The sequence below is a fragment of the Salvelinus alpinus genome, chromosome 3, assembly GCF_045679555.1.
Source record: "Salvelinus alpinus chromosome 3, SLU_Salpinus.1, whole genome shotgun sequence".
NCBI classification, from domain to species: domain Eukaryota; kingdom Metazoa; phylum Chordata; class Actinopteri; order Salmoniformes; family Salmonidae; genus Salvelinus; species Salvelinus alpinus.
In genome coordinates this window covers 36,325,686-36,352,739 of record NC_092088.1, presented here as the reverse complement: position 1 = coordinate 36,352,739, position 27,054 = coordinate 36,325,686, and the positions used below count along the sequence as shown (strand labels likewise).

Sequence of the window (27,054 nt, the reverse complement as noted above, 5' to 3'; positions counted from 1 at the left end):
GTCGAATTAGCAACCTTAGCTAGCCATGTGGCGCGACATGGCCATCTTCTCCTGAAGCAAAGAAAGGAAAATTCCAAAAGTCGCAATAAACGTTGAATAAACTGATACAACTCGGTTGAAAAAAACTACTTTATGATGTTTTTATCACATCTATCAAATAAAATCAGAGCCGGAGATATCCACCGTGTATACCGAACGCTTTTCAGAAGCCAATGTTGATGTCCTTCCCGCGCCTAGGTAGAGAAAGGAAATTCTGGTCACGTCATTCCAAGAGCTCTTGTTCGACCTCAGATCAAGCTAGACACCCCATTCCACCTTCCACTGCCTGTTGACATCTAGTGGAAGGCGTATGCAGTGCATGCAAATCCATAAATATTAAGCAATTGAATAGGCAGGCCCTGGAACAGAGCATCGTTTTCAGATTTTTCACTTCCTGTCTGGGAGTTTGCTGCCAAATGAGTTCTGTTTTACTCACAGATATAATTCAAACCGTTTTAGAAACTTGAGAGTGTTTTCTATCCAATAGTAATAATAATATGCATATTGTACGATCTAGAATAGAGTACGAGGCCGTTTAAATTGGGCACGATTTTTTCCCAAAGTGAAAACAGCGCCCCCTATTCACAAGAAGTTAAACTCTAAAGATATATAGATATCACTTACATCAATAACAGTCAATTATTAATTATTACCTCATCAAGTCTCATTCTGAACGTCGCAATAATCCTAGCCCTTCTGAATATTCAGTACTACACAAATGTATTGAATAATTTATTTACTAACTAACTAAATAATAACACAGAATACACATACCCACTTTTATTTTTTTTTTCTTTATTTTTTCTTTTCTTTTATCTTTTTTTACTTTTTTAAATCTTTTTTTTTAAATCTTTTTTTTTTTGGGGGGGGGGTTGGATCAGCTTAATCTTGCGGAAAGAATGTTGCTTCCAATGTAATTGTCTGCATCATTTCCAATCCCCCATATTTTTTGGGGTAAATATATATATCCATACACGCATGCATACATATACACATATATACATACACATACCTATATAGACATACATACTTTTTTAAAGAATATACCTTTATTATTATTCCCCGCACCCTACCACCGATCCCCCAATTGGAGTAAACTAATAAACACTTCTGCTTTTACCTTCAATTTATACATCTTATACCCATCTTACAGACACAGTCCACTTTACAATAGTTCTCTCTTATTTGTTCTTAGTCCTTCCTCTATTTCTGTTGTCCATCCAATTTTATTTCCACTTGTAACTGTGCTATTTCACAAAAGCTCTGCACCTATACACATTTCACAGATCCCGTATGCCCTACATTGTTTATCTTGTTATTAGTCCCACCCTTCAGTTCCACTCAACCCCTCCCATCTATCTTCCAACATCATCCATTTCGGATTTTTATTTGCCATATATTTTTCAACTGTGCTGTGATGCTTCACAAAAGACTTGAACCTTCCTATTCTCATAGCTTCTATAGATTGTAAATTAAAAATAAACATTTTTGCTAAAATAATTATTATATTATTGATTGATTGACTATGGCTTTTCAAATCCCCCAGTATTGCTATCTGTAGCGTTAGTTTTAGGCAAATGTTGCAATTCTTCAGCCATTCCTGGACTTGTGACCAAAAACGAGCTACATATGGACAATACCAAAATAAATGATCTAATGACTCTGCCTCCTCACAACAGAATCTGCAGAGCTGAGAAGATTGTATACCCCATATATATAACATTCTATTAGTTGCAAGAATTTTGTACAGTAATTTAAATTGAAAAATTCGAAGTTTTGAATCCGGCGTTGTTTTGCGTATCAATTCATAAACCATGTGCCATGGAATGGGTACATCGAAAATCTCTTCCCAACTATTTTGCAATTTATATGGCACAGCTGTCAGTTTTTTGGTCCTTAAATGAAATTTGTATATATTTTTATTTATCACACTTTTCTTTAACCATTTATGTTCTTTAATACAGGGCCGACATACAAGTTCCTTACTTTTTTCCCCTTCTACTTGCCTCTTCGATTTTTGTGGTAATGCTGCAATTAATTGGTTGTAATTTTGGGTAGAGCAGACATTTCCATATGTCTGTGTTAGCTGCATGTGTGACATAACTCCACCAGTCCTATTTATGACATCATTCACAAATATTATACCTTTTTTAAACATTTCTTCAATAAATATAGTTTTTTTATCAATTACTATATTTGAATTTAACCACAATATTTGTTGTACTATTTGTTCCGTCCTTTCAGGTGGATTAAACTGAAATTGCAACCAACTTTCTAAGGCTTGTTTAAAAAATAAGGATATTTTGGAGATTATTTCCTTTTCAAACAACCGAAAGTGAGCAGGTGTAATCTGAATAAAGGGGAAAAGGCCCTTCTTGAATATAGGATGAGACATTCGTACCAATTTACTAGAGAACCAGTTTGGATTTAAGTATAACTTTTGTATGACTGATGCCTTTAGTGAGAGGTCTAATGCTTTAATATTTAATAATTTCTGCCCTCCGAATTCATATTCGTTATATAAATAGGCCCTTTTAATTTTATCTGGCTTGCCGTTCCAAATAAAATGGAATATTTTTTGTTCATATAATTTAAAAAGCAGGTCACTAGGTGTAGGCAAAACCATAAGCAAATAGGTAAACTGTGATATGACTAAATGGTTTCCATGGTAGCAAGATCTTATCTATTTTTGCTAACTTTCTATAAAAATTTATTGGAGTGAGATCATTTCTTTCTTTTGGGATTTTTATACCGAGTATGTCCACATCTCCGTCAGACCATTTAATTGGTAAACTACATGGCAATATAAAATGTGTATTTTTTAGTGATCCAATACGTAATATGGTACATTTATCATAATTTGGTTTTAATCCAGAGAGGATAGCAAAGGTATCTAGATCCTCTATGAGGCCCTGGAGGGACTCTAGTTGTGGTTTTAAAAGAAAACATGAATCATCAGCGTACAATGACACCTTAGTTTTTAAGCCACGGATTTCTAATCCCTTAATATTAATGTTTGATCTAATTTTAACAGCTAACATTTCGATGGCAATAATAAATAGATATGCCGATAGTGGACAACCTTGTTTTACTCCTCTAGATAGTTTAAAACTTTCTGAGATGTAGCCATTATTTACTATTTTACACCTAGGGTTACTATACATAATTTTAACCCATTTTATAAGAGATTCCCCAAAATTGAAATATTCTAGGCATTTATATATAAACTCCAGTCGTACTTTATCAAAAGCCTTTTCAAAATCAGCTATGAAAACCAGGCCTGGTGTCCCCGATATTTCATAGTGTTCTATTGTTTCCAGTACTTGCCTTATATTATCTCCAATGTATCGTCCATGTAAAAAACCTGTCTGATTAGGATGAATAATATCTGACAAAACTTTTTTTATTCTATGCGCCAAGCATTTTGCTAGGATTTTTGCATCACAACACTGAAGTGTAAGAGGTCTCCAATTTTTTAATTGGACTGGATCTTTATATATACCACTTGGGTCCTGTTTCAGTAATAACGATATCAGACCTTCTTGTTGCGTGTCTGATAATCTACCATTTATATAGGAGTGGTTAAAACAAGCTAATAATGGTCCTTTGAGTATATCAAAAAAAGTTTTGTATACTTCCACTGGTATGCCATCCAGCCCTGGAGTTTTCCCATCTTTAAAGGCCCCAATTGCATCAAGCAGTTCCTCCTCTGTAATTTGGCCTTCACATGAGTCTTTCTGTACAGATGTTAATTTTACATTATTAATAGGAAAAAAATCCATACAATTAGTTTCAGTTAGTGGAGATGGAGGAGCCTGAAACGAAAACATATTCTTAAAGTACTTTACTTCCTCTTTCAAAATATATTTTGGTGAATCATGCGTGACTCCATCATTTGTAACAAGTTTTAATACATTTTTTTTGGTAGCATTTCTATATTGAAGATTGAAAAAGAATTTGGTGCATTTTTCCCCATATTCCATCCAGTTCGCTTTATTTTTATAATATATTACACTGGATCTTTCTTGAATAAGTTCCTCCATTTCTTTTTGTTTTTCCTCTAACTTATTCTGTGCCTCTGTGGTACCGTTTTTATTGCTATCTAACTGTACTGTTAATCCTTCAATTTCCTTTGTTAATATGGACTCTTTTGATCTAAATTGCTTTTGTTTTAAAGATGAGTACTGAATTGCATGGCCTCTAAAGGCACACTTAAAAGTGTCCCATACAATAAGGGGATCTGCTGTACCTATGTTATGTCTGAAAAAGTCAGTTATAAAGTCTTCTGTCCTAGTTCTAAACAATCTATCATCTAGTAGACTTTGATTAAATTTCCAATATCCTCGCCCACGTGGAAATTCTGTAAGAGAAATATATATGCCAATTATGTGATGATCCGACCGCATTCTATCCCCTATCAACACTTTTTTAACTTTTGGTGCCAGAGAGAATGGTATAAGAAAGTAGTCAAGACGACTAGCTTGATTCAGCCTCCGCCATGTATATCTCACTAAATCAGGGTATTTAAGTCTCCATATATCCACTAATTCCAATATATCCATGACATTCATGATTTCCTTAAGTGCCTGAGGGTGATAGTTTGTAGTGTGATTTCCTTTCCGGTCTATAGAGGTATTTAAGACCGTATTAAAATCTCCCACTATAATAATAGAGTCTAGTGTTGCTTGTAGAGTTGATAAATTCTTATATATATTTTCAAAGAAGCTTGGATCATCATTATTCGGACCGTATAGGTTGACAAGCCATATTTGTTTATTGTCCAATAACATATTTAAAATAATCCATCTACCTTGAGGATCTGTTTGGACAATTTGCACATTTGGATCAAAATTATTGTTAATTAAGACCATCACCCCTTTTGAATTTCTTTGCCCATGGGAGAAATATATTTTGCCCCCCCAGTTCTTTTTCCACAAAACTTCATCTAAAACTGTTGAATGGGTTTCCTGTAAACAATAGATATTATAATCCTTCTCTTTTAGCCAGGTAAATACTGATCGTCTTTTCTTATTATCTGCTAAGCCATTACAATTGTAACTGGCTATACTTATTTCACCACTTACCATAATGAGACACACCTTTCATTCTTTTAATCAGAATATATTTTTGTAAACGTACTATTAAAAAGTAACATAATGATTGAGTGTCTATATAGTTGTACCATGATATTTGCATTTCTACTAAGTAAACCTCCAATTGGTCCCTACTATTCCACGCGCTAAAAGCCCTCCTCAACCCGAGTTGGGTTGTCATCCCAATGCCCGGCAGAGCACCCTCTACCCCCTGTATCCCATAGCCCTGAACCGACTGGGATCCATCCTTTGAAAAGAGCATACAGTGCCATTTACCGGATTGTAGTAGATCAGTTGCCATATGCATTTCCATTGCCCTCACCTCTTTTTGTATTATTTATAGCTGTGGATCATCCTCTATTGTCCCTAACATCTTTTACTTCTTCCTTCGCAACAGTCGTGGGATACACACATACACTCACACACACACACACACACTCAGCCCTTACCCCCACACAACCATAAGCTCACTTTCTCAACAATTGCACCATCCCAGAGCCCAACTCAAGATGGGTCATGATTTACAAATGTTACTGCAGTTGCAGCTGCATGAGAAGGCCTGCAAGACCGCGCAAAATAATGAGCAAAAATTGAGAGATTTATTTACCATTGTCACATCCTAGATAATGGTGGTCAAATGTACACCTTATTCCTGAAACACCCACAATACGGCCACCCGTCATGACCATGTCCCCACGCATCTCCATGCAGTCCGACTTTGATTTTGTGCCGCCAGGGCCACAATAATATACCCCCTCTCTGAATGTCCGAGTGTGACCCCCTCCCCATGGGTTACTGCAGCTAGTGTTGCCAGCACTGCCACTGCCTGGGTGGGGGCACCCCACCGGAATCCCCACCGGCTAGGTACAAGGTCGTCAAGGTTCTCATTAGCAGCTTTGAGAATTTCCTTGTATATTATGCTCTCCCTTTAGGGGGCTTTGGCTTTGCAGGACCAACCCTGCCAAGCAGGCTCAGAATCTTGAGGGGGCAGTGCTGCTCTTGGTCTCTGACCTCATTTTAGCTGCATACAGACCGCTTACAGCGAGCACATAAAACAGTTAGGGACTTCTCCTTAGTATCTGGGTCATTCAGGTGGGTGTCAAGGGTATAGGGCCATGGACCGTACCATTAAAATAGGATAATAAATAATTAGATATAATTAATTTAAAATTTAAAATAAATGTAGTTCTCCATGATAGGACAATAAATAAATAAGACGTATAATTCATTATAAAAGTATATCCATCATCTGAACAACCTTGAAATCCCTCTCATACCCGGCTCACAGCAATACATTGGCTCTGGGATATGCAACCATTTCATTACTCACTCACTCAACTTTCCAAACATAACAAATAAAATAAAAAATAAACACAAACCATACCATCCACACATACTGTGCCTTCTGTTTACTTAGTTTTTATCTTCACTATGTAAAATAGTGCTTGTGTGTTCAATTAGTTATATGTGAAGATTTATAGAAAAGCTATATATTTTTGTTGTATTGTTACAATCAGTAACCGGGCTTGAATTGTGTTTATTTTCCTCGTCTATGAGAACTTTGTAAATTTTAAAATAACCATGGAGTAGTCTTTGTGTCTCTGAACAACTGGTTTTCAATATATAGTTTATCAACGACGAGAGCTACTCGTTTCGCTTTTAATCTATTTTCTTTGAAAATTGGATACAGAACTTTGCGCCGTTCTGCAATTTCCTTCGGAAACTGATCATTCATGCCAATTTTGGTCCCAGCAAGTCTTTTACCCAGGCTTTTAACCATTATTTTATCTTTAAATGAAGCAAATTTGGCAACAATTGGGCGTTCGTACCTCTGCCCTCTCTGTCCGAAGCGGTGAACACGTTCAAGTTGGATTTTGTCGACAACCTCGCGCGGAATCTGAAGCGCTGTAAGGAGGAACTCTCTAACTACAGATTCAGGAACTTCTCCTTCTTTTTCTTGGATACCTGTAAGTACCAAATTCTCTCTCATGGATCTAGTTTGTATGTCCAGTAAGGCTTCTTTCAGAACGGTGTTCTCCTTTTTAATTCCATTCATTTCGGTTTCAATCTTATTGACTGTCCCTTTTAGCTTGTGTGTTTCCTTCTCCAATGTCGCAGCTTTTTCATCACTCATCTCTAGGCTTGCCTTCAACTCTTTTATATCCTTACTAACTAGTTCAAGAATACCCAGTTTGTCATTTATTGATTTTAACAGATCGGTTTCGACCTTTACCATTCCCGGTGGTGAGAATATTAAATCATCAGTGTCTGTAGAAGAGTCACGTTTTCGTTTTGTAATCGGTTCCCCTGTCTTACTCTCCGTCATGTTTGGTTGTTGCCTGTTTTCGTAATATTTGTCGATAAATGTCTCTAGTTTTAGGATTTGTTTTGTGTTATTGTCCAGATTGAAGGTTATCACTCACCAGATTATGTAGTGCTAATATTTTAGTCTAATTTAGCAGATATTTTGAATATTATGTTTTATCTTGAGGTGCTCTACATAAATCCCTTCAGTCCGCCATTACCCTTACGTTACCTTTACGTCATTACCTCCTACCACATACACACTTACATAAGGTAAAAGTCCCGTGTGGACTGACACGATATGATGGCTTGTTACACAATGAAATGGGGGTGGGGAAAGATAAAGTGAGTGAGAGACAAAGAGAGTCAACTTATCTTACATACATTTGGAAACTACGCTCACAGTAACCAGAATATCTAGCACCCTAACCACTGCTCATTTGAATTAGAAATGCAATATATATTTACGCGTAGCTGTCTTTCTCTGTCATCTCTCTGTTGAAACCAATTGATCCGTCTATGGGTAGTGGCTCAATGTAAGGCTCTGGTTGTCCACCAGAGGTCACAATGTCCTTCTTCTTTGGTAGTGGAGTGGTTGTTAGAATAGATGCTTCAGATGTACCAAGAGGGATCTGTTCTTTCCCCTCGTGTCTTTGGTCAAATTCTAGGACCAATTTTACTTGCACAGCTGCAGACTGTGAATGTTTCTGGTCTCCTAGGGGAGGCTATCTTCTCTTGTAGAGTTTGAGAGCTTCAGAGTTTCTAACCATTTCAAAGTGTGGACCACATTCTCACGTATTGTGGTCTCATAGTGGTCTCAATGATTGATTTACATGCCAGCTGCTGGCGTGTAAAGTTGTCGGGAGCTGAACCCTGAATAATCAATCATTGAGACCACTACGAGACCAAAAGACATGTTTTGGTCTTGTAGTTTTAACCATTCGTGACATCTGGTTTACACCGTCCGTGTGCTTAGTCTGTAGAGTTTAAAACATTTCGTAACGTTCAGCTCATGCTGTCCGTCAGGCTGGTATAATGTACATTTCTTTAGCGAGTCCTTTTTAAGCACTCTGGCCAAAAGGGGTGTTCCATCACACCGACACAATGTCTGTTCTCACTTAGGCATGGTTACTGACTGGGTACAAGTTGATATGAAAAGCAATTATCTCATTTAGAAGGCTAAAATCCCATTGCTATCTTCACAAAAATATTTTCATATTTAATCATATATTTTATACAAATTTTTTTTGATGTAAACCTGATACATAGGATGTGTACACTTTCAGAGTGACAGTTACTTGGTTATACCATCCATAATGGCATCACAAAATAACAAACCATATGACAGGATTATTCTTTAGATCCCCACGGACCATTCTTAATATTCCTATCTTATGAATATTGTTCCAATGTTCATTCTTTGGCCGTTAGAGTTTTTGGCAGCAAATGTCTTCTGTAGACAAAGGAATTTCTTTCCCAATACTGCAGGGCAAAAAAGAGAAAGTTCTCTCTAAATTTACGACCTGATGTTAAGGTGTCAAGATCGGCACAGCCCACCTTCCCCTCTTCTGTGGGAGAGAGGAGGTCTGGCTATCTTCAAACATTTGCCTAGCTAATGGATATTTTGATCCACTGTCAGGTGAGTCATGACACTGTCTATAGCATGCTAGTAGATACTCATAGACTCACATCTTGACTGGCTGCATCAGCATTTGGTATGGCAACTGCTTGGCATCCAACCTCAAGGCGCTACAGAGGGTAGTGCGTATGGCCTAGTACTGGGGTCGAGCTTCTATACCAGGCGGTGTCAATTGAAGGCCCTAAAAAGTGTCAAAGACTCCAGCCACCCAAGTCATAGACTGTTCTCTCCGCTACTGCACGTCTAGTGGTACCGATGCACCAAGTCTGGAAGCAACCAGACCCTGAACAGCTTCTACCCCCAAGCCATAGACTGCTAAATAGTTAACCAATAGCTACCCGGGCTATCTGCATTAACCCTATTTGCACTCACTCTTTTGACTCATCACATACGCTGCTGTTACTGTTTATTATCTATCCTGTTGCATAGTAATTTATCCCTATGTATATGTACATATCTACCTCAATTGCCTCGTACCCCCACAACAACTCGGTACGGGTACCCTGTACATATAGCCACATATATAGTACATATTATTACTCATTTTGTATTTATTCCTTGTGTTATTATTTTTATATTATTTGTAAAAAATCTGCATTGTTGGGAAGGGCCCATAAGAAAGCATTTCACTGTTAGTCTACACCTTTTATTTATGGAGCATTTGACAAATAACATTTTATTTTATTTGACTTCCAGTCATTTTGCTAACGCTAGTTAGCATTGGCTTGCGAAACTACCTCTAACTTCTTTCATACTTTACACGGAGGCATACAAATGTCTACTAGTTCATCTGACTCTGGGGAAGTAGATAAAGGATCTCATTGCCAAAATCCAGAAGTATCCCTTTAAAACCTCTGAAGGATCCGCCCCTTTTTTTCAATTTTCACCTAAAATGACATACCCAAATCTAACTGCCTGTAGCTTAGGACCATCAACATGGCATGAAAAGGGATGCCAGTAAGGGGAGAGGAAAAGTTCTCCATATGGCCCACCAGAGTACTCGCTCCTACCGGTGAGCCTGGTCTTTTAGTGGACAGGTGGAGACAAAATGACCAGTAGTCCCGCAATAGAGGAAGCTCTTAGTGTGAAGCCTGTATAGCCATTCAGCTGGAGACAGCCTAGCTCTGCCTCGTTGCATGGGCTCGGGAAGAGGTGAATCGGCAGTCTTCGGAGGCTCTCGGTAGAACTCGGGTAGCCAAAGGTTCTCTTGGCAGCAGAGCCGCCGGGGACTTCGGGATACCTCGGAGGCGAGGTGGAATCGAATCTCCTCTCATTCCTTCATTCCCGTAGTCACCCATCGATCTGAATGGTCAAGGCGATGAGCGAGTCGAGATCCGTCGGTAGTTCCCGGGCTGCAAGCTCGTCCTTTATTTCCTCCGATAATCCGTGTAGGAACATGTTGAACAGCGCTTCCGGGTTCCAAGCACTCTCTCAGCTGCCAACATGTGGAAATACACTGCGTAGTCTGCCACACTACGGGAGTCAAGACGTAGCTGGAGCAGCTTGCGAGCAGCCTCTCTCCCGGACAACAGGGAATCAAACACCTTCCGAACCTCCTCCACGAACTCCTCCAGACTGAGGCAGATGGCGGATTGTTGCTTCCACACCGCCGTGGCCCAGGCGAGTGCCCTCCCGGACATTAGCGTTATGATGTACGCTATCCTCGAGCGGTCTAAGGTGAATGAAGAAGGCTGCAGCTCGAAAATGAGAGAGCACTGGGAGAGAAAAGCCTGGCAGGTTCTGGAATCCCCAGTGTAGTGCTCTTGAAGAGGTAAGTGGTTTTCTCAGGACACTGGGGTAGGCTGCCTAACAGACAACCCACATAATTGCTCCAGCAATGTGTTAAATGCTCGGTCATGGCGTTCGGCCAAGGTCTGGAACCCTTCCATGAGACCACGAAGCAACTTCTCGTGCCTTCCAATGATGGCTCCTTGGGAGGAGAGGGCGTTGCGGAGCTGGTCTGAGTCTGCTGGGTCAGTAATGGCCAATTCGTACTATCAGGTTTCAGGTATGACCCAGATGCAGACAATGTCGAAGAAACAACATTTTATTTCTAGTACAGAGGCAGGCAAATGACAGGTCAACGGCAGGCAGAGGTCAGTAATCCATAAAGGTGAACCCAGAACAGCAGGCAGTCTCAGGGTCAAGGCAGGCAGGTGTCAATAATGCAGTGAGATGGGGCAAGGTAAGAATGGCAGGCAGGCTAAGGATCAGGGGAGGCAGGACTAGAAAACAGGAGCAAGAACAGACATGAGCAGGGGAACAAACGCTGGTAGGTTTCACGAAACAAAACGAATTGGAAACAGACAAACAGAGAACAAAGGTATACATACACAGGGGATAATGGGGAAGATGGGCGACACCTGGAGGGAGTGAAGACAAGCACAAACACAGGTGAAACAGATCAGAATGTGATTGCGTGTCCTTACTCAACATTGACGGGAGCGCTACAAACAAAAGAACATTTATAAATTGACGAATCGTAAATGGAATGAAATATACCAAAACTTGTTCCTCACAGTGTATCCTAGGTTGTGCAGTCCTCAGACAACGTGCCCACTCCGACAATGACAATGGTAAAATAATGTAATAATAATACACTGCTCAAAAAAATAAAGGGAACACTTAAACAACACAATGTAACTCCAAGTCAATCACACTTCTGTGAAATCAAACTGTCCACTTAGGAAGCAACACTGATTGACAATACATTTCACATGCTGTTGTGCAAATGGAATAGACAAAATGTGGAAATTATAGGCAATTAGCAAGACACCCCCAATAAAGGAGTGGTTCTGCAGGTGGTGACCACAGACCACTTCTCAGTTCCTATGCTTCCTGGCTGATGTTTTGGTCACTTTTGAATGCTGGCGGTGCTTTCACTCTAGTGGTAGCATGAGACGGAGTCTACAACCCACACAAGTGGCTCAGGTAGTGCAGCTCATCCAGGATGGCACGTCAATGCGAGCTGTGGCAAGAAGGTTTGCTGTGTCTGTCAGCGTAGTGTCCAGAGCATGGAGGCGCTACGAGGAGACAGGCCAGTACATCAGGAGATGTGGAGGAGGCCGTAGGAGGGCAACAACCCAGCAGCAGGACCGCTACCTCCGCCTTTGTGCAAGGAGGAGCAGGAGGAGCACTGCCAGAGCCCTGCAAAATTACCTCCAGCAGGCCACAAATGTGCATGTGTCTGCTCAAACGGTCAGAAACAGACTCCATGAGGGTGGTATGAGGGCCCCACGTCCACAGGTGGGGGTTGCGCTTACAGCCCAACACCGTGCAGGACGTTTGGCATTTGCCAGAGAACAACAAGATTGGCAAATTCGCCACTGGCGCCCTGTGCTCTTCACAGATGAAAGCAGGTTCACACGCACATGTGACAGACGTGACAGAGTCTGGAGACGCCGTGGAGAACGTTCTGCTGCCTGCAACATCCTCCAGCATGACCGGTTTGGCGGTGGGTCAGTCATGGTGTGGGGTGGCATTTCTTTGGGGGGCCGCACAGCCCTCCATGTGCTCGCCAGAGGTAGCCTGACTGCCATTAGGTACCGAGATGAGATCCTCAGACCCCTTGTGAGACCATATGCTGGTTGCGGTTGGCCCTGGGTTCCTCCTAATGCAAGACAATGCTAGACCTCATGTGGCTGGAGTGTGTTAGCAGTTCCTGCAAGAGGAAGGCATTGATGCTATGGACTGGCCCGCCCGTTCCCCAGACCTGAATCCAATTGAGCACATCTGGAACATCATGTCTCGCTCCATCCACCAACGCCACGTTGCACCACAGACTGTCCAGGAGTTGGCGGATGCTTTAGTCCAGGTCTGGGAGGAGATCCCTCAGGAGACCATCCGCCACCTCATCAGGAGCATGCCCAGGCGTTGTAGGGAGGTCATACAGGCACGTGGAGGCCACACGCACTACTGAGCCTCATTTTGACTTGTTTTAAGGACATTGTTGGATCAGCCTGTAGTGTGGTTTTCCACTTTAATTTTGAGTGTGACTCCAAATCCAGACCTCCATGGGTTGATACATTTGATTTCCATTGAGAATTTTTGTGTGATTTTGTTGTCAGCACATTCAACTATGTAAAGAAAAAAGTATTTAATAAGAATATTTCATTCATTCAGATCTAGGATGTGTTATTTTAGTGTTCCCTTTATTTTTTGAGCAGTGTATATTGAATGCATTAACAGAAATAACCTTAACCAAACAAACATTGTAGATTAGAAATGATGGGAATTAACGGTAAATGTACTACTGGTGATACTGGTGTACCATCCCCGCAGCCTCCGCAATGGATTAGTCCACTGGGACAGGCGTGAATCAGACAGGTGTCTCGTCTGCCATAGGAAAATATATATACTTTACTAGTCAAATGTTTGGACACACCTACTCATTCCAGGGTTTTTCTTTATTTGTACTATTTTTTACATTGTAGAATAATGGTGAAGACATCAAAACTATGAAATAACACATATGGAATCATATAGTAACCCAAAAAAGTGTTAAAACAATCTAAATATATTTATTCAAAGTAGCTACTCTTTACCTTGATGACAGCTTTGCACACTCTTGGCATTTTCTCAACCAGCTTCATGAGGTAGTCACCTGGAATGTATTTCAATTAAAAGGTGTGCCTTGTTAAAAGTTATTGTGGAGTTTTTTTCCTTCTTAATGCATTTGAGCCAATCAGTTGTGTTGTGACAAGGTAGGGTTGGTATACAGAAGATAGCTCTATTTGGTAAAAGAGTCCATATGATGGCAAGAGCAGCTCAAATAAGCAAACAGAAACAACAGTCCATCATTACTTTTAGACATGAAGGTGAGTCAATACGGAAAATGTCAAGAACTTTTAATATTTCTTCAAGTGCAGTCGCAAAAACCATCAAGCGCTATGATGAAACTCTCATGAGGACCGCCACAGGAAAGGAAGACCCAGAGTTACCTCTGCTGCAGAGGATAAGTTCCTTAGAGTTACCAGGCTCAGAAATAAATGCTTCACAGGGTTCAAGTAACAGACACATCTCAACATATACTGTTCAGAGGAGACTGTGTGAATTAGGCATTCATGGTCGAATTGCTGCAGAGAAACTACAAAAGGACACCAATAATAAGAAGAGACTTGCTTGGGCCAAGAAATACAAACAATGGACATTAGAGCGGTGGAAATCTGTCCTTTGGTCTGATGAGTCGAAATTTTGGATTTTTGGTTCCAACTGCCGTTAGTTTGTGAGACGCAGAGTAGGTGAACGGATGATCTCCGCATGTGTGGTTCCCACCGTGAAGCATTGCGGAGGAGGTGTTATGGTGTGGGGATGCTTTGCTGGTGACACTGTCACTGATTTATTTAGAATTCAAGGCACACTTAACCAGCATGGCTACCACAGCATTTTGCAGTGATACGGCATCCCATCTGGTTTGCGCTTAGTTGGACTGTCATTTGTTTTTCAACAGGACAATGACCCAACACACCTCCAGACTATGTAAGGGCTATTTGACCAAGGAGAGTGATGAGTGCTGCATCAGATGACCTGGCCTCCACAATCACCCGACCTCAACCCAATTGAGATGGTTTGGGATGAGTTGGACTTCAGCGTGATGGAAAAGCAGCCAACAAGTGCTCAGCATATGTGGAAACTCTTTCAAGATTGTTGGAAAAGCATTCCAGGTGAAGCTGGTTGAGAGAATACCAAGAGTGTGCAAAGCTGTCATCAAGGCAAAGGGTGGCTACTTTGAAGAATCTAAAATATAAAATGTATTTTGATATTTGTATCACTTTTTTGGTTGCTATGTGATTCCATATATGTCTTATCATAGTTTTGATGTCTTCACTATTATTCTACAATGTAGAAAATAGTCAAAGAAAGAAAGATCCTTGAATGAGTAGGTGTGTCCAAACTTTTGACTGGTACTGTATATTTGCGACTGCTCGACTAAAAACATATTTGTCGACCAACAGCCTATCGACCAGTCGTTTAAATGGGGTCAGCCCAACCTAGATTGTACAATATTTTCACATTATTCTTTCTTGAATGAGTAGGTGTGTCCAAACTTTTGACTGGTACTGTATATTTGCAACTGCTCGACGAAAAACATATTTGTCGACCAACAGCCTATCGACCAGTCGATTAAATGGGGTTTGCCCAACCTAGATTGTACAATATTTTCACATTATTCTTTCTTCAATTCTTCAAGCTCTGTCAAGTTGGTTGTTGATCTTTGCTAGATAGACATGTTCAAGTCTGCCATAGATTTTCACTTTAAGTTAAAACTGTAACTAGGCCTTTCAGGAACATTCAATGTCATTTTGGTAAGCAATTCCAATGTATTTCTGGCCTTGTGTTTTAGGTTATTGGCCTTCTCAAAGGTGAATTTGTCTCCCAGTGTCTGTTGGAAAGCAGACTGAATCAGGTTTCACTCTAGGAAATTACATTTAAAAAACTCCCTAGTTCTTGCCAATGACAAGCATACCCATAACATGATGTAGCCACCACCATGGTTGAACATTTGAAGAGTGGTACTCAGTGATGTGTTGTGTTGGATTTGCCCCAAACATAGTGCTTTGTATTCAGGACATAATGTTTCTATCTTTGCCACATGTTTTGCAGTTTTACTTTAGTGCCTTATTGTAAACAGGATGCATATTCAGTATAGTCTTCCTTCTTTTCGATCTGTCATTTAGGTTAGTATTGTGGAGTAACGACAATGTTGTTGACCCATCCACAGTTCTTCTATCAGAGCCATTAAACTCTGTAACTGTTTTATAGTTACCGTTGGCCTTAGCTCTCCGGCATCTGAGTTAGGAAGGACGCCTGTATCTTTGTAGTGACGGTGTATTGATACACCATCCAAAGTGTTATTAATAATTTCACCATGCTCAATAGGATATTAACCGTCTTCCAATAGATGCCCTTCTTTGCGGGCATTGGAAAACTTCCCTGGTCTTTGTGGTTGAACCTGTGTTTGAAATTCACTGCTCGACTGAGGCACCTTACAGATAATTGTATGTGTGGGGTACAGAGATGAGGTAGTCATAAAAAATATATGTTGAGTCCATACAACTTATTATATGACTTGTTAAGCTTTATTTTTACTCCTGAACTTATTTAGGCTTGCCATAAAAAAAGGGGTTGAATACTTATTGAATCAAGATATTTCAGCTTTTCATTTTTTATATTAATTTGTAAAAATTGACATATGGGGTATTGTGTGTAGGCCAGTCAAAACAAAATCTAAATGTAATCCATTTTAAATTGAGGCTGTAACACAATTTTTTTTGAAAAATTCAAGCGGTGTGAATACTTTCTGAAGGTAATGTATTTGCGTCAACTCAAAAACAGAATGCTTGTGGATCCCGAATAATAACGGGATATTGGTATGCATCTAAACGTGGTCCCTGTAGCTAAACACCAAGGGAGATGGAGAGAAGACAGGGATGGCTGCTATCTTAGGAGCACATGTTCAACCCTCTCTCTGTGTGTGTGTGTGTGTGTGTGTGTGTGTGTGTGTGTGTGTGTGTGTGTGTGTGTGTGTGTGTGTGTGTGTGTGTGTGTGCGTGTGCGTGTGTGTGTGTGCGTGTGTTGCAGTATTCCCCAGAAGGAGCATCGTTGGAGCGGAGACAGGTCTTCCAGACTGAATTGCTTGAGTTCTTCATGGAAATCATCCACATGACCAGCCAGGAGAATGAACATAACACACACCTCACCACACAGGGTAGAGCACACACACCTCACACATGCACTCACACATGTCCAACAAGGCATAAACACACACACAGGCACACAGACACACCTCACACATGCGCACACACTCGCGCACGTACACAGACACACACGCACACAATCACAAAATAATTTCCCATGCAAATGGACAATAAAATATTGTATCATGTCACTCAACAGATCTTTCTCCCTCTCTGTCACCAGAGTCAAACTCCCAGAGACCTGAGGGGCAGATGGCCACACTGATGGAGAACATGGTGCTTTTCAGTCAGAAGTTTCTGGAGAAACTCTACAGCGGCATGTTTCTGGTTGAGCCAGAGAACCTGCTCACCTTCCTAGCTGACCAGATAGTGGTGGTGAGAAACACTCTGAAGGCTATGTGCTCCCATGGGTGAAAGTAATGTTAAAGAATGTTCAGATAAAAATGTAATGTGAAACACAAACATGATTGTTCTTCATTTATTGAGTAAGTCAAGATTTGTCAGCTATATTCAGCTATATTCATAACATTTTTGGTAGCGTTCCAGGCTGACTACGTTGCAGTCGCCTGCCCTATCTCACAACGCATGGATAACAAATTAGCAGTCTGATGTCCGACTTCCAAGTCGGTGACATGGCATGCAACTGCAACTGCAACCACAATTCCACACAGCGCGACTACAATGTTACACAGGCTTTCTGTTTATCTGCAACCGTCTGAATGTTTTCACCTGCTGTTTCCTGTCAGGTGCTGGAGAAGGGCCTATCACAGAAAGAGAACACAGTTTCCTCCCTCTACACCAGCACCAACCGAGCCCTGCTCTACTTCCTGTCCCGCCCACAACACACACAGGCCGAACAGGAAGCTGTCATCAGGACGCTGCGGGTGGTCATGGCGCGCTGGGACGTAGTCCTGGCAACCTACAATGCCAACGTGAACTTCATTGCCTGCCTGCTGCACTGTCTACTGTTGATACGATCTGGCAGGTAGGTTACACACATACGTCCACACACACACGTGTGTACGCACACTCATACACACACAAACGTACACAGGGTGTTAAAAAGTCAGACCTATGATTGGCTTTATGATCATGGATTCTTTGTACAGTGGCGATTTTAGCATGTAAATCTTGGTGGGGCAAACTCTGGCATAAGGGAACGATGAGCGGATAACTCTTACTGACAGTTGTGGCTGCTTTGCGTGATGTATTGATGTCTCTATCTTTGTGAGTTTGTCTGTGCCTAATAATGTTTGTACCATGTTTTGTGCTGCTACCATGTTGTGTTTCTACCATGTTGTGTTGCTACCATGCTGTGTTGTCATGTGTTGCTGCCAGGCTATGTTGTTGTCTTAGGTTTCTCTTTATGTAATGTTGTGGTGTCTCTCTTGTCGTGATGTGTGTTTTGTCCTATATATATATATATTTTTTAAATTTCACCTTTATTTAACCAGGTAGGCAAGTTGAGAACAAGTTCTCATTTACAATTGCGACCTGGCCAAGATAAAGCAAAGCAGTTCGACACATACAACAACACAGAGTTACACATGGAGTAAAACAAACATACAGTCAATAATACAGTAGAAAAATAAGTCTATATACAATGTGAGCAAGTGAGGTGAGATAAGGGAGGTGAAGGCAAAAAAAAGGCCATGGTGGCGAAGTAAATACAATATAGCAAGTAAAACACTGGAATGGTAGATTTGCAGTGGAAGAATGTGCAAAGTAGAGATAGAAATATTGGGGTGCAAAGGAGCAAAATAAATAAATAAATAAATACAGTAGGCAAAGAGGTAGTTGTTTGGGCTAAATTATAGATGGGCTATGTACAGGTGCAGTAATCTGTGAGCTGCTCTGACAGCTGGTGCTTAAAGCTAGTGAGGGAGATAAGTGTTTCCAGTTTCAGAGATTTTTGTAGTTCGTTCCAGTCATTGGCAGCAGAGAACTGGAAGGAGAGGCGGCCAAAGGAAGAATTGGTTTTGGGGGTGACCAGAGAGATATACCTGCTGGAGCGCGTGCTACAGGTGGGTGCTGCTATGGTCACCAGCGAGCTGAGATAAGGGGGGACTTTACCTAGCAGGGTCTTGTAGATGACCTGGAGCCAGTGGGTTTGGCGACGAGTATGAAGCGAGGGCCAGCCAACGAGAGCGTACAAGTCGCAGTGGTGGGGAGTATATGGGGCTTTGGTGACAAAACGGATGGCACTGTGATAGACTGCATCCAATTTATTGAGAAGGGTATTGGAGGCTATTTTGTAAATGACATCGCTGAAGTCGAGGATTGGTAGGATGGTCAGTTTTACAAGGGTATGTTTGGCAGCATGAGTGAAGGATGCTTTGTTGCGGAATAGGAAGCCAATTCTAGATTTAACTTTGGATTGGAGATGCTTAATGTGAGTTTGGAAGGAGAGTTTACAGTCTAACCAGACACCTAGGTATTTGTAATTGTCCACATATTCTAAGAGGGAGCAGTTATGTTGGACAGGCGGGCAGGTGCAGGCAGCGATCGGTTGAAGAGCATGCATTTAGTTTTACTTGTATTTAAGAGCAATTGGAGGCCACGGAAGGAGAGTTGTATGGCATTGAAGTTCGCCTGGAGGGTTGTTAACACAGTGTCCAAAGAAGGGCCAGAAGTATACAGAATGGTGTCGTCTGCGTAGAGGTGGATCAGAGACTCACCAGCAGCAAGAACGACATCATTGATGTATACAGAGAAGAGAGTCGGTCCAAGAATTTAACCCTGTGGCACCCCCATAGAAACTGCCAGAGGCCCGGACAACAGACCCTCCGATTTGACACACTGAACTCTATCAGAGAAGTAGTTGCTGAACCAGGCAAGGCAATCATTTGAGAAACCAAGGCTGTCGAGTCTGCCGATGAGGATGTGGTGATTGACAGAGTCGAAAGCCTTGGCTAGGTCAATGAATACGGCTGCACAGTATTGTTTCTTATCGATGGCGGTTAAGATATCGTTTAGGACCTTGAGCGTGGCTGAGGTGCACCCATGACCAGCTCTGAAACCAGATTGCATAGCGGAGAAGGTATGGTGGGATTCTAAATGGTCGGTAATCTGTTTGTTGACTTGGCTTTCGAAGACCTTAGAAAGGCAGGGTAGGATAGATATAGGTCTGTAGCAGTTTGGGTCAAGAGTGTCCCCCCCTTTGAAGAGGGGAATTTGGGATTCTCAGACGACACGAAAGAGAGGTTGAATATATATATATATATTTTAAATCCCAAACCCTGTCCCCGCAGGTACCAAATTATTAGGGTGAGGCACATGGGCAACTATCAGCTTACTACACAACATACACTTAGCATTACTTTCTTAGCTACAGTATATATATATCTCCCTGGCATATTACATAATTTATGCAACAGCATACAATGCATTTTTTGACTCACCTTGTTGTGCTGTGCTCATTTGAACATGAAGGTGGCACAGCGGTCCTTCTTGTGGGCAAATTTAGTCATCAAAGTTTGGCATTCTCTGGATTTATGGTGCTTTCAAGACAACTGGGAACTGAAAAAATATGATTTAAATCATGACATCAGTGATTTTCAGGTCGGACCTTTAGAAAGAGGCCTGAGTTCCCGACTTGGAATTCCGAGTTGGAATACCGTTCTAAACATATCTTCCCCGTCGGAGCAGTTGACCAGTTGTCTTGAACTCACTGAAGTCTGAGATTTCCCAGTTCCGAGTTTCCAGTTGTTTTGAATGCGACAGAAGTCATGCTGGATTGACAGCATGGCCAATGTATTCAACCTTTTCTGGCCCATGGTGTTGCATGAGAAAATGTATCCTTTTGAGCTTGGAAAAGAGACCCTTAAACCCAGACTTGGACCACAATCTCCACTGAATAGCAGGCTAGTGATTGCTTTGCAAAGCTTGCAGTTAGCCCCTGATTCCTTCCAAACCACTCATTGTTGAATATGCGATTTCCTACTTGTTGTGTAATATTTATGTCCAATGCCTGATGAGCACTGATACGTTTTATCTATAATTTATTTTATCTATAATGGATTTGCCAGTAGATTGTCAACTTGATTCATGATGATGACTACTTGTCTAGCTTGCTAGCTAAGATTTTGAAAGTATGATGTTGACATGATCAGTCCAATCAAAGCTACGGTAAAGCCACGTGATTTGATGTAATTTTATCTGTGACCATTGACCCTCAGCCTTCTAGGATGTGTATTTCTAAGGTAAATCTATGGCAGCACTCAAGGGGCTTGAATTTTCAAACTCTCCCTGTAGATTTAGCGGTGACGTAGTGTCCCCATGAGTGACAGAACACTGAGTCAATCACAGCGCAACTAGAGAAAATTACCAACCACTATTTTCTGCTGGCTGCCCCACCACCACAGAAACCACTGAGCTAGGCTGAAACACCTGTATTTTGGAGCTGCCTTAATCAAGAAAGCAAAAAAAGAGACCATTTTTGTATTAACTCAAGGATTTCAAAAAATAATAATTGCAAACTGATTTGTGACATGTATTCATGCCAAAATAATTTAAAATAATTTTAACTAAAATTATGTGTATTATATATATATATATATATAAATGTATTATTATTGTTATTATTATTATTTTATCTCAGGGGCTCAGCCCCACCTGCCCTTAATGACGCGTCGCCACTGGCTTTGTATTAATTGTAGGTTTATGCTATGGGATATTGTTTGTGTGCCCTACAGCTACCCAGAAGGCTTTGGGTTTGAAAGGCACAAGAAACACCAGCGGAGAATCCTGTCTCATCTGTTCCCTCTCAAGACCAGCCACACTACCACACTCAGCCAAGTACCTGATTCTGACACAGGTAGGACTGTGTGTGCATGTGTGACAGTAGTGACAGCTGAGCTGATGTCCCTGGTCAAGGCCTGCATCCATAACCCATGAGATTGAGCTGAATGTGTGTGTGTGTTACAGAGCTGATGTCCCTAGTAGAGTTTGTGTGGTCAAAGATCCTGACTGAGAGACGCACCATTCTAGAAGACACCTATAAGATTGAGCTCTCAGCTAATCAGACACAGAGGATGGGACCTGTCAGCATGAGTGACATCAGCCCGCTGTGGGAGGAGACAGCACTCAAGGTGTGGCAGTTATACACAGGTGAGACCACTCACAGGCATGGACATAGACAGACATCACTCGGGTATACAAACAGGTGAAACCACACACATTAATTGACGTACATACACATCACTCAGGTATACACACAGGTGAGACGCAGGCCTGCACAGAATATCAGATCTTTATGCCTGAAAAAGTGAACCACATCAGTATGATCTGCTGATCTTGTAATATGCTCAGGCCTCCACTTGTATTTGTACTTGTATTTGCACTTGTATGTCTGACTGAAGGATTGATGGTTTTTGTCCCGTCAGGCAATGTGAAGAGGAAGCTGACTAGCACCATCCAGAGGAAAGATGGTGTAATCAGCTCTGCTATTCGCTCTGTCCACAAACGACTGGGGAGAGAAACTGGCACTGTGGAGGTAACGCACGTACTCACGTACTCACACACACACACACACACACACACACACACACACACACACACACACACACACACACACACACACACACACACACACACACACACACACACACACACACACACACACACACACACACACACACACACACACACACACACACACACACACACTCATCATGAATCATCATCATCACAGGAGAAGGTGCATGAGATGGAGTCAACGTTTCACCTATCAAAATGGGTATGATAGTATGGGAGGTATGAAGGAAAGCCAAACTACACTGGACAAGTAGCGTAAGCATAGTGTGGGTATGTGTTTGTTGGTATTACTATACTTTTGAGGACCTTGAGTGTGTGTGTCCTTAGGGAATGTGGGTTCATTAGCTACATGACCTCTTTGTCACACACATTCCCCTAAACACCATCACACATGCAGACACACACTCACACTCACACACACACACACACACACACACACACACACACACACACACACACACACACACACACACACACACACACACACACACACACACACACACACACACACACACACACACACACACACACACACTGTCTTGTATAGCTAACCTTGTGGGGACACACAATTCAGTCCCATTCAAAATCTTTTTTTACCTTAACCCCAAAACCTAACCTAACCTTAACACTAACCCTAAACCTAACCCTAACTCCTAACCCTAAAACGAACCCTAGCTCCTAGCTCCTAACCCTAACGCTAAACCTAATTCTAATGCTAATTTTAACCTTAATCCACTAGAAATAGTATTTGACCTTGAGGGGACAAACAAAACGTCCCCAGTTGGTCAACTGTTTGTTTACTATTCTTCTGGGGACGTCTAGTCCCCACAAGTATAGTCAAACATGTCCACATGCAACTAAAGCACCACACACACACCAATGTCACTGTGCTGTGTGCGTTGGTCTGTCCAGCCCTGTGGGTTTGTTTTGATTATTTCTGTAAATGGATCTGGATTGTCCCATCTGACCACCCCTCAGTGGGCCCAGTAATTGATATCTGTTAGTTGTATCTGTAGTAATACACAGACACACACACACACACACGCTCATGCTGCTGTTGAAGGTTAAAGACGCGCTTTTTGTTGTTTTCCTCCCGAAACACGCTGCACACATCATTATTTCCTCCTGCAGATGAAGACGTTGCACCATCTGGATCAGGACGTGGAGACGTATTACCCATGCGCACAGGCATGAAATTACAGCGTCTGTCTGTCTTTCAGTCTTGCCTGAAACTGTGTTTGTTTGTGTGTGTGTGTGTCTGTGCATGTCTCTCCCTTCCTGTGTGTGTGTATGTGTGTATGTGTCTCTCGAACCACCTAAACAGGGGTTGGTAATTTTAGCGGTACAAATCTGATGAAAACATGATTCATCTTATGTTCTTCTTTATCATATCATCTGCTGACAGACCATCGACTGCTTGATGAATGGTCTCTACCTTCTGAAAGGCAGAGCAGTCAGGAAATAGGATTTAACAGAATATATTTTTCATCACATTGGCCCCGCAACAAGCGGTGTTCGTCAGACCATGAGACATCCAGAAAATCGGTCTTAATAGTCTGTAGCGCCTGAACGGTTTGACCTACAACACTATTATGACCACTTTATGGAACGGGGAGACTCACAAACACTATGTGTCAGGAGACTCGACTGAAGTGCACCTGCTCTAGAGCTCTCAGGATCTCAGACAGGGGGTGAAGGTTCACCTTCACTGACCCTAAACACACAGCCAAGACAATGCAGGAGTGGGTTTCGGACAAGTCTCCGAATGTGCCCAAGAACACTAAGGTAACACTAAGGTAACCTGCCTAAATGACTACCAACCCGTAGCACTCACGTCTGTAGCTATGAAGTGCTTTGAAAGGCTGGTCATGGCTCACGTCAACACCATTATACCAGAAACCCTAACTCCAATGTGCATACCGCCCCAACAGATCCACAGATGATGCAATGTCTATTGCACTCCACACTGACCTTTCCCACCTGGACAAAAGGAACACCTATGTGAGAATGCTATTCAGTGACTACAGCTCAGTGTTCAACACCATAGTGCCCTCAAAGCTCATTACCAAGCTAAGGACCATGAGACTGAACACCTCCCTCTGCAACTGGATCCTGGACGTCCTGACAGGTCTTCCCCAGGTGGTAAGGGTAGGTAACAACACATCCGCCACGCTGATCCTCAACAGGGGGGCCCCTCAGGGGTGCGTGCTCAGTCCCCTCCTATACTCCCTGTTCACTCATGACTGCATGGCCAGGCACAACTCCAGTGGTAGGCCTGATCACAGACAACAATGAGACAGCCTATAGGGAGGAGGTCAGAGACCTGGCCGTGTGGTGCCAGGACAACTGTAGTGGAGCAGGTTGAGAGCTTCAAGTTCCTTGGTGTCCACATCACCAACAAATTGTCATGGTCCAAACACACTAAGACAGTCGTGAAGAGGGCACGACAAAGCCTATTCCCCCTCAGGAAACAGAAAAAAATTGGCATGGGTCCTCATATCCTCAAAAGGTTCTACAGCTGCAACATCGAGAGCATCCTGACTGGTTGCATCACTGCCTGGTATGATAGCTGCTCAGCCTCTGACCGCAAGGTGCTACAGAGGGTAGTGTGTACAGCCCAGTACATCACTGGGGCCAAGCTTCCTGCCATCCAGGACCTCTATACCAGGCGGTGTCAGAGGAAGGCCCTAAAAATTGTCAAAGACTCCACCCTAGTCACAGACTGTTCTGTCTGCTACCGCATGGGAAGTGGTACCAGAGCACCAAGTCTTGGACCAAAATACTTCTTAATAGCTTCTACCCCAAAGCCATAAGACCCATGAACAGCTAATAAATTGTCTACCCTGACTATTTGCATTGTCCCCCCCTCCTCTTTTACTCTGCTGGTATTCTCTGTTTATTATCTATGCATAGCCACTTTAACTCTACCTACATGTACATATTACCTCAATTACTTTCTGAAGGCACTGTATATATTTCCAGAGTTTTTTTATATCTCTTAGATTTAGGACAGACATTTCAAAACCTTTTTTCTTATGATTTATTTTAGCTTATTATGAATGTGTTATTTAATGCGTTTCTATGGGCTTTAGTAGTAAAGGACAACATCTATATGTTATCCAATTTTTTTATATATATATTTTCATATCCTAAAGGTCCTGAAATTCAAAATCAAATACAGTTGAAGTCGGAATTTTACATTCAGTTAGGTTGGAGTCATTAAAACTCATTTTTCAACCACTCCACAAATTTCTTGTTAACAAAGTATAGTTTTGGCATGTCGGTTAGGACATCTACTTTGTGCATGACACAATTTTTCCAACAATTGTTTAGAGACAGATTATTTCACTTATAATTCACTGTATCACAATTTCAGTGGGTCACACGTTTACATACACTAAGTTGACTGTGCCTTTAAACAGCTTGGAAAATTCCAGAAAAGTATGTGATGGCTTTAGAAGCTTCTGATAGGCTAATTGACATCATTTGAGTCAATTGGAGGTGTACCTGTGGATGTATTTCAAGGCCTACCTTCAAACTCGGGTGCCTCTTTGCTTGACATCATGGGAAAATCCCCCAAAAATCAGCCAAGACCTCAGAAGAAAAATGTGTAGACCTCCACAAGTCTGGTTCATCCTTGGGAGCAATTTCCAAATGCCTGAAGGTACCACGTTCATCTGTACAAACAATAGTATGCAAGTATAAACACCATGGGAGGACGCTGCCGTCATTCCGCTCAGGAAGGAGACGCGTCCTGTCTCCTAGAGATGAACGTACTTTGATGCGAAAAGTGCAAATCAATCCCAGAACAACAGCAAAGGACCTTGTGAAGATGCTGGAGGAAACAGGTACAAAAGTATCTATATCCACAGTAAAATTTGTCCTATATCGACGTAACCTGAAAGGCCGCTCAGCAAGGAAGATGCCACTGCTCCAAAACCACCAAAAAAAAGCCGGACTACGGTTTGCAACTGCACATGGGGATAAATATCGTACTTTTTGGATAAATGTCCTCTGGTCTGATGAAACAAAAATAGAACTGTTCTGCCATAATGACCATCGTTATGTTTGGAGGAAAAAGGGGGAGGCTTGCAAGCCGAAGAAGAATCACAACCGTGAAGCACGGAGGTGGCAGCATCATGTTGTTGGGGTGCTTTGCTGCAGGAGGGACTGGTGCACTTTACAAAATAGATGGCTTCATGAGGAAGGAAAAGTATGTGGATATATTGAAGCAACATCTCAAGACATCAGTCAGGAAGTTGAAGCTTGGTCGCAAATGGGTCTTCCAAATGGACAATGACCCAAAGCATACTTCCAAAGTTGTGGCAAAATGGCTTAAGGACAACAAAGTCAAGGTATTGGAGTGGCCATCACAAAGCCCTGACCTCAATCCCATAGAAAATTTGTGGACAGAACTGAAAAAGTGTGTGCGAGCAAGGTGGCCTACAAACCTGACTCAGTTACACCAGCTCTGTCAGGAGGAATGGGCCAAATTTCACCCAACTTATTGTGGGAAGCTTGTGGAAGGCTACCCGAAGCGTTTGACCCAAGTTAAACAATTTAAAGGCAATGCTGCCAACTGCAAATTGAGTGTATGTAAACTTTTGACCCACTGGGAATGCGATTAAATAAATAAAAGCTGAAATAAATAATTCTCTCTACTTTTATTCTGACATTTCACATTCTTAAAATAAAAATATAGTGGTGATCCTAACTGACCTAAGACAGGGATTTTTTTATCTAGGAT

The 27,054-nt window shown here is 41.8% G+C and overlaps 1 protein-coding gene across 3 annotated transcripts in view; it reads left to right on the top strand.

The window, feature by feature from the left end:
• Positions 1 to 27,054, top strand: part of wdfy4 (WDFY family member 4) — a 199,370-nt gene that overhangs the window by 84,572 nt on the left and 87,744 nt on the right. For all 3 annotated transcript variants that reach the window (XM_071392623.1, XM_071392622.1, XM_071392624.1), the window contains exons 37-42: positions 16,657 to 16,783; positions 16,996 to 17,147; positions 17,519 to 17,757; positions 21,467 to 21,588; positions 21,699 to 21,881; positions 22,157 to 22,266. In XM_071392623.1, the coding sequence (XP_071248724.1) occupies positions 16,657 to 16,783; positions 16,996 to 17,147; positions 17,519 to 17,757; positions 21,467 to 21,588; positions 21,699 to 21,881; positions 22,157 to 22,266 (933 nt within the window). The remainder of the gene's footprint in view (positions 1 to 16,656; positions 16,784 to 16,995; positions 17,148 to 17,518; positions 17,758 to 21,466; positions 21,589 to 21,698; positions 21,882 to 22,156; positions 22,267 to 27,054) is intronic.